General features: G+C 47.2%; 1 protein-coding gene across 1 annotated transcript; it reads right to left on the reverse strand.

The window, feature by feature from the left end:
• Positions 1 to 5106: 5106 nt before the first annotated feature.
• LOC308094138 (uncharacterized protein) lies at positions 5107 to 7171 on the reverse strand. Its single transcript, XM_080440613.1, has 2 exons — positions 7018 to 7171; positions 5107 to 6951 (listed from the first exon to the last, which is right to left on the reverse strand). Exon 2 carries the CDS (start codon positions 6873 to 6875, stop codon positions 5145 to 5147), a length of 1731 nt encoding a protein of 576 aa, XP_080296739.1. The 5' UTR covers positions 6876 to 6951; positions 7018 to 7171; the 3' UTR covers positions 5107 to 5144.
• Positions 7172 to 7875: the final 704 nt, after the last annotated feature.

Raw genomic sequence — 7875 nt, forward strand, 5'->3', positions numbered from 1 at the left:
CATTTAGCCTTCCTCAGCAGAATGAGGAAGCAACGTCAGTCCATTCAACATGTGTCTCTGAGAAATAATCGTCCACACTGCCCCCTAGTGGTGGCAACACTAGGAGAGTCCCACTGTTGTGTAGTGTTACTTTGAACACTTGGATTCAACCAAGAAATAATTGTCCATTCTTGTCCATGCAGGTGCATATGAGAAACATTCTTTTCACAAAATATAATCTTCAAAATAAAACAACATAAATGTGACCATACATTTTGTGTGCGTCACACGCTCCCCAACAAAAGAAAAATGGCTCCAGACATTCAACTCTTAAATTCAAGATATCAAAAATATAATAATATCAACTTCTCAATACCCAAAGGTAAGTGCAAGGTAAGTTGTTGTGTGTGTGCGTGTTTCCCCATAGGTTCAAGGTAAGTAGTGTATCCAGGTAGGTATGTTTGTGTAAGTTTGGGTGTTTGTGGCTGTGTCAATCAGTACACAAAGTGTGGTACACCGTATGGCATGGTTGAGGGGTAAGGTAGCATTGGGTATGGTATGGGATATGGTAGTCTGTTGAAAAGGGTGTGGTATGTCATGGGATGTGGACCCATCTCCCAGATTGGCAGGGATGGCGTTTCATAGGCTCCCACTGCGTTGGCCATGGTTTGGGGTTGGTAAGAGGGTTGGCCCAATGAGCCATAGGTGAACATCTGGGGAGGCCTTCTGTCACGAGTGGACCTCCGTGGTTGTGGGCTGCTGGGTTTGATCACAGGTGGGTTGTTCACTGATTGACTGAGGGTCTACTGGTCCTTCCCTTTGCTGGTTCACATTCTCCTGCTCATCATCTGAAGGTATTGTATCGGCAGGTAACTGCTCCTGTAACTGCTCCTCTTCTCTGTTCTCTTCCACAGGCATTTCCACTCTCCCTCCCTGGATAGGATATCCTCTGGTTTCTCTTTCAGGTATGAGCAGTCTGGTTTGTTCAGATCTCTGAGTGTATGTTCCATGGTTAGTGTTTCTCTGAGGCTCACAGCGGGGCTGTACTTGTGAACTGTCACGGTCTCTCATTACTGGCGCTCTCAGCCAGTATCGTGGTGCATCATCATCTGAATCTGAGGACTCACTGCTGGGCCCTTCATTCTGTCTCCTTGACTGTCTGTTCCTTGTTCTCTGCTGGTGTTGGGGTTCAGGTAGGTCTCTAGGGGGGTCTCTCTTCCTTCCAGGTTGTGGTTGCGGGGGTAAGTCTAGAGGTAAGTCATTGACCACGTGGAGCAGGTTGCGGTGTAGTGTTCGGACCCTGTTTCCACCGGTTTCCGGCGTAACCCTGTAAACAGGTCCATCAGCAATTCTCTCCTTCACAACATGGACTGTGTTTTCCCAGTATGATCTCAATTTACCGGGGCCCCCTCTCTCACTCAGATTACGTACCAGGACACGGTCACCTGGTTCAAGGACAACACCCTTCATGTGGCGGTCATAGTATCTCTTTCCTCGAGAACTTGACTGTTGACTATTCTCAGAGGCGAGTCGGTAAGCTTCCTTCATCCTTTGAGCCCACTTCTCGGCATAGCCTCTTGGAGAAGTGGCTTCCTCTTCATTTTCCAGGCCAAATATCATGTCCACGGGCAGGCGTGGGTGACGTCCATACATTAGATAGAAAGGCGAAAACCCTGTTGCCTCATGCCTGGTACAATTGTAGGCGTGGACGACCTGCGGCAAGTGGTTTCTCCATCTTTCCTTCTCCTTTTCTCCCAGGGTTCTGAGCATTTGGAGCAATGTTCGGTTGAACCTTTCCGCAGGATTACCCTGAGGATGGTAGGGTGTGGTCCTGGAATGACCAACTCCACTGAGTTGTTGCAGGGTCTTGAAGAGTTTGTTTTCAAATTCTCTTCCTTGGTCGTGGTGTAATTTACTTGCGTACCCAAAGCGTGGAATAAAATCCTCAAAGAGTTTCTCTGCCGCTGTCTCCCCGGACTTATTTCTGGTGGCGTAGGCTTGGGCGTACCTTGTAAAATGGTCAATGACAACCAGAATGTATTCAAAGCCTCCCTTGCTTGGCTCCAAGTGGAGGTAGTCAATGGACACTAACTCTAGGGGTGAGGTAGAGGTAATGCTTCCCATCGGTGCTCTGATGTGTGAGACAGGCTTCTTCTGCTTTATGCAGGGACATTTCCTTGTTACATAAGCTTCAACATCTTGCTTCATGTATGGCCAGTAGAACCGGTCCCTGGCTAGGCACAAGACCCTTTCTGTCCCCATATGGCCCATATCATCATGGAGGTGTCTCAACACCAGAGTTCGGTACTGGTCAGGCAAGACCAGCTGACTCCTCTGGCTTGTTCTCCGGTACAGCAGACCATCTTCCAGATGGAGTTTCTCCCATTGGTGTAGAAGCTTTCTTGCAAGACCACTAACTCCCTTCTTCATGTCATTGGTCAGTGTGTTGGCGGTCTCTTTCAGCCTGATGACTTGACTGATGGCCGGGTCATCTCGTTGAGATTTAATGAGCTCATCATGGGGGATGGTTGGGAGAAGCTCTGGTGACGGGGAGGTTGAGCTATCTTGTGACAGGTTCAGGACAGCGACATAAGCCACATCGTTCTGCTTGGCCGCATGACTGCCTTCCCACGTTGCCAGTATGATGTCTCTGGACAGCTCCTGTGTGCATGAGTCAACATAGTTGTTGATGTCTAATGGCATCCTAGACAAGGTGTCAGCATCCACATTAACCTTCCCCGGTCGATACTTGACTTCAAACCGGAAGTCCGCTAGCTCACCAACCCATCGGTGGCCGACAGCATTGAGCTTAGCGGTGCTCAGCACGTAGGTTAATGGGTTGTTGTCTGTATACACAACAAAGTGGGGCGCATAGAAGAGGTAGTCTCTGAACTTTTCGCATATGGCCCACTTTAAAGCCAGGAATTCAAGTTTGCCTGAATGAAGGTTGTAATTCCGCTCTGCAGGCGTCAGCGTCCTGGACCCGTATGCAATGATTCTGAGCTTCCCTCCCTGGCGCTGGTACAGCACCGCACCAAGACCTTGTTGTGACGCGTCCGTGTGCAGCACATAAGGGAGCTCGAAATCAGGGTACGCTAGTACTGGTGGGTTGGACAGAGTGTGGATGAGCTGGTCGAGGATTCTTTGGTGCTCTTCGGTCCACTGTATTGGGGTTCTGGATGACAGCTGGGCTCCTTTTCCCTTTTTCTGTCTGGGTTGAGGCACGGTGGTGACAGGGTTTTTGGATTGCAAGAGCTCATACATCGGCTTGGCAATTCTAGAGAAATCTTGAATGTACGTTCTGTAGTAGCTTAAAAATCCTAGCAGCTTCCGGACCCCTCCAACGGTGTTGGGGGTTTTACTCCTCAAGGCCTGGATGGCTTCCAGGTCTTTGGGGTCTAGCCGCACTCCATCAGCAGAGACCAGCTTCCCCACATAACGGACCTCTTTTCTGAAGAGCTCACACTTGGTTGGCCTGAGCTTTACACCGTGGCGTTGGAGAGCCTTCAGCACCTGTCTCAGTGACTCAACGTGATCTTCAAATGTCTTACTGTAGCAGAGGACGTCATCCAAGTATGGGATGCAACATTCGTCTCTCAAGGAGTCAAGCATTTCCTCCATGCTTCTCTGAAAAGCAGCTGGGGCGTTTGAAAGCCCAAAGGGGATGCGCACCCACTCGTACAAACCCCATGGAGTGATGAATGCTGTCATATGTCGCGACCCCTCTGCGATGAAGCCTTGATGATAGGCTTTTCCCTGATCCAAAATCGAGAACAAGTTGTACCCACCCAACGTGTCAATGAGGTCTTGAATACGGGGAAGTGGGTGTCTATCTGGGACTGTCTTTTGGTTCAGGAGCCTGTAATCAATGCATAGCCGCAGGCTTCCATCCTTCTTGCGGACACAGACCACTGGAGCGGAGTATGGAGATTTGGACTTTACAATCCACTTCTTTGCCAGTAAGTCTTGGATGTACTCCTTAACTTCCTTGTACAGTGGTTTGGGAATTGCAGCATAGGTTCTCTGTACTGGGATGTCATCCTTCAGGGTTATTCCCATTTGGAGGCTTGGAATGCACCCCATGTCATTTTCATCCTGAGCAAACGCACTTGACTCCTCATAGAGCATCTGTTTCGCTACTGCTTGATGTTCATTGCTTAGGTGGCTTAAATCAACAGGGGGAGACCACCGCTTGTATGGTTGTTCTTTTTGGTCACTGTTATCTTCATTGACAGGAACAGGTAAGTCAACATTGTTGATCTCGACACTATCCATCTGATCCGTCTTCACGATCTTGTCGATCGACTGGATACTGCCCAACATTGTGAAGTTGTTCAATGTCACGTTGTGTTGGGTGTGGTTACCCACGGGAATCTCCACATAGGGCTGTCTGACATGGTGGACCTCGACCAAGCCATCACCAATATCTAGCTCCTCCAGTCTCAGGTCTGGATGGTTGACCTCGAACAGTGCCACAGAGGAGGTGAAATCAGCCGGCACCTTGCACTTGATGCGTGCAACATGGCCTGGGCGGACGACTATGTCTTGACGACCAACTCTCACCACTGCATGGTGCTGGTTGGATTCCTGGGTCTGTATCAAGTTCACAATTGTCTCTGCTTGGTCATTTTCAATCTGCATGGCCTCTCTCAGCAACTTGCCAATAACAGCAACAACTTCAATTTCGCCCTCCTGCCCTAGGATGAGCTCTTGAATGACGTTGAAGCCCAATATCGGCCTCCCGAGGCTCACACGGCTGACTAGGAAGGGTACTCTGATGGCGAGATTTGGATCATCGTTGCCAGGTAGATTAAAGGTGAGTTCCACCCAGCCATCGTATGGGATCTGTCCTCCATTGGCTGCTGTGACATCCAATCCTCTGCTTCCTATGAGTTCACTGAGAGGGCGCACTTGCTGTTGGGGTAGGTATTTGTGTTTCCATGGCTTGTCAATCATACTAACTTGGGCCCCAGAGTCTAGAAGGACAGTCACAGCATGTCCACTTAGATTGCATTTCAATAAGCATTTCTTTCCAATTAGCTTAGCTACTCGCTGTGATGGTGACTTGTTTTCAGCCGATGAGTGGGAAGGGGCGGCGAGATTGTGATTGAACTGTGCTGGTACTGGTTTTCTTCTGTCTGGATGAGACTGAAGGCTGGTGCCGGTCACAGGTTGTCTCTCTGCTGCGACCGGGGGGAGTTTCCCGATGGCTTGGGTCTCTTCAGACAACCGACAGCACGGTGTCCGTCTTCTCCACAGGCGAAACAGTGGTTGCAGTTGGGACGGCCATTTGTAACACAGTTAAGGCAGCCATATGGTCTCTCTTTCCTTACTTGTTGACTTTGGCTCGGTTTATTGGAACACTGGCAGGTGGACTGGGGCTGAGGCTCAGGTGTTGATGGCTTTACTGCAGCTTTTGACTGTAGGGAGGTTACTACTTCCGTCAGGGCCTGTACTTGAGCGCTTAGCTGCTGGATGAGCTCATCTTTAACTTTTGTGTCAGGGTCAGGCTTTTCTTTGTTCACTTCACTGGTGGTGACTTCACCACTGTGGGCTTGAGCTGTCTTGGGGCGAGTGCTGCGTCCCAAGCGTCGTTTCCTCTCACTCTCTTCGCTTGTTGTTTTGTTAACTTGTCTGAGCAGTGCATCATCGGTGACTGTAGGGTCTGAGAGGAGGGACTTTAACTCCCACCTGATGTCATCATGCTTCTCATTCAGGCCCTGACATACTGTGCGAAGGAAGACATTCTGTGCTGTTTGTGCTTCGTACTTGATATCAGAGTCTGTCTGTTTTGACATGAAGATCACTTTTTGTTTGAGCCCCATCATTCTGTAGAGAAACTGCTGCGGTGATTCATGATCATGCTGTTTGGCACTTATCAGTTCCTGGAACAGTTCAGTACTGCTTTTCTCTCCTAGGTGGGATTGTAGGAAACTCTTCAGCTCGCTTATGGTCATGTCATCCTTGCTGGAGAGCATATCCTTGAAGTTTCCAGGCTTTATAATGCGAAACACTGCTCGTATGATTTCACCCTCAGTGTGCATTTCTCTCAGTCCTTGATCAATCTGCTTGCTGATATTGCTGTAGGTTATATCGGATGCATTATCGCCAATCTGTCCTCCATGTACCTTGAATTCCTTCTTCTGGAGGAAAGAGAGGTCTTTGAGGGAAATCATGCTTTCAGCATGGTGAGTGGGATGTTGGTTATGGTTGGGATGGGGGGATGTTATGACATGTGGACTGCGGGACTGGTGAGTGTATTGTGTGCCAGTTATGGTTTGTAGACTGTGGGACTGGTGAGAATCAGTGGGTTGTGTGTCAGTTATGGTGTGTAGAGTATGTGAAGCCCCACCCTGTTTAACTTTTTGGCGCAAATCATCATAGGTAGACATCAGCTTACTTATTTGCAATTCAAGGGCATCAGTTTGAGCGGCCAAATCAAATGGTGCAGTGTCAGAGTGTGTATCTGCAACATGTGTGTCAGTGTGGACACCTTCAGATAAGTGTGATGAAACACTAGCATCAGAAACAGCATGTGGGTTAGTGTGAACACTCTCAAAAACATTAGCATCAGATACAACATGTGCATCAACATCTGCTCCAACCCCTGTTGTAACATCACTCTTAGTACGCATAGCAATAATTTCGTCAATAATCTTTCGTATATCTAATAACTGTGATATGCCCTGATCATCTAACTCTAGCAGAGTGGCGCTCTCCATGTAAGCACACACATAATCAATACAGCTCTCTTCATCCTGGTTGACCAACTTAGCTTGAGTAGGCTCTTGTGAGATGCACTTGGCAAGCTGTAGCAGTTCATCTGAAGAAAGGTTGAAAAGCTTCTTCTTTATGGTCCAGGTCAGCTTCTTCCTCTCGTCTGCCATCGTGAACATCAATCAGACACCCTCAGCTCGTGAAGTCCTTGCTCTGGCAACAGTCAGACGCTCTTGACTCTCACAGCTGCTGACTCTGATGATGAAGCACCCTGGCCCACAGGTTCAGAAATCACTAGATCGACGTCCAACTCCGACCAACAGGTGGCGCCGATCCCGGACGAGCCCCCACAAATCTGTTACAGGTCCCAGATTTGAGACCCATATGCAGATAAGGTTTTTGCTGTTGGAAAGCCGTGGTAGGCCTGTTGAAAACAGGAATAGAAGAATGAAGACACAATGAGACGATCTTTCTCCATTTAGCCTTCCTCAGCAGAATCCCAGGCATATTTATTGATTCACAGCCTGTATTAACTTCTCTTTATATTGTTCTTTCCCTTTTCTCATCAATATACTTTTACAGTCACAATATTCTTTTCTTTTCTTTTCATTACATCACATTTCAATGGATTTCACTGTCTCATTTAGTTATAATAACCACATTTTTACCTAACATTTTAGTTACCTTTATATTCATCAGTTGCATTTGTTTTAACCAAAACCCCAAATTGCAAGGAATGCTCCTTTAAATGTCTGTCATAGACAGTAGTGCACACATTATGTAAATAACAACTAGCATCTTGCTACAAATATCTAAGCACCAGGTGAATATTAGTAGTGACTGAGTTTTTAAATAATTAGGCTTTGGAAAACGTTTTTTAGCTTAACTGGTTAAAGTGCATTAAAATATACAAAAACGTTTTAATTCAATAATACTGTTACCCAAAAATCGTTCTTAACACTACAGACAAAAATAGAATGATCTGGAGCCCAAAAACGAAGTCTGCCTTGATTACAAACAAAACAAAGCAGATCCACCATTTTAGGAACACATGAAAACAACATTCTGGACTAGGTCTCAAAACCACTCAAATTGACACTTAACTTCATAAAAAACGATCTCAAATGAAAATAATAACTTCACCAACAACTGTATGCAGTTTATGACACTTTAGTGTTG

Source organism: Gymnoscopelus braueri (assembly GCF_963280865.1).
Source record: "Gymnoscopelus braueri genome assembly, chromosome: 10".
NCBI classification, from domain to species: Eukaryota; Metazoa; Chordata; class Actinopteri; order Myctophiformes; family Myctophidae; genus Gymnoscopelus; species Gymnoscopelus braueri.

Excerpts from the sequence above, each read along its gene's own strand:
- LOC308094138 (XM_080440613.1), bottom strand. The coding sequence starts at position 6,875 with ATGTTCACGATGGCAGACGAGAGGAAGAAGCTGACCTGGACCATAAAG.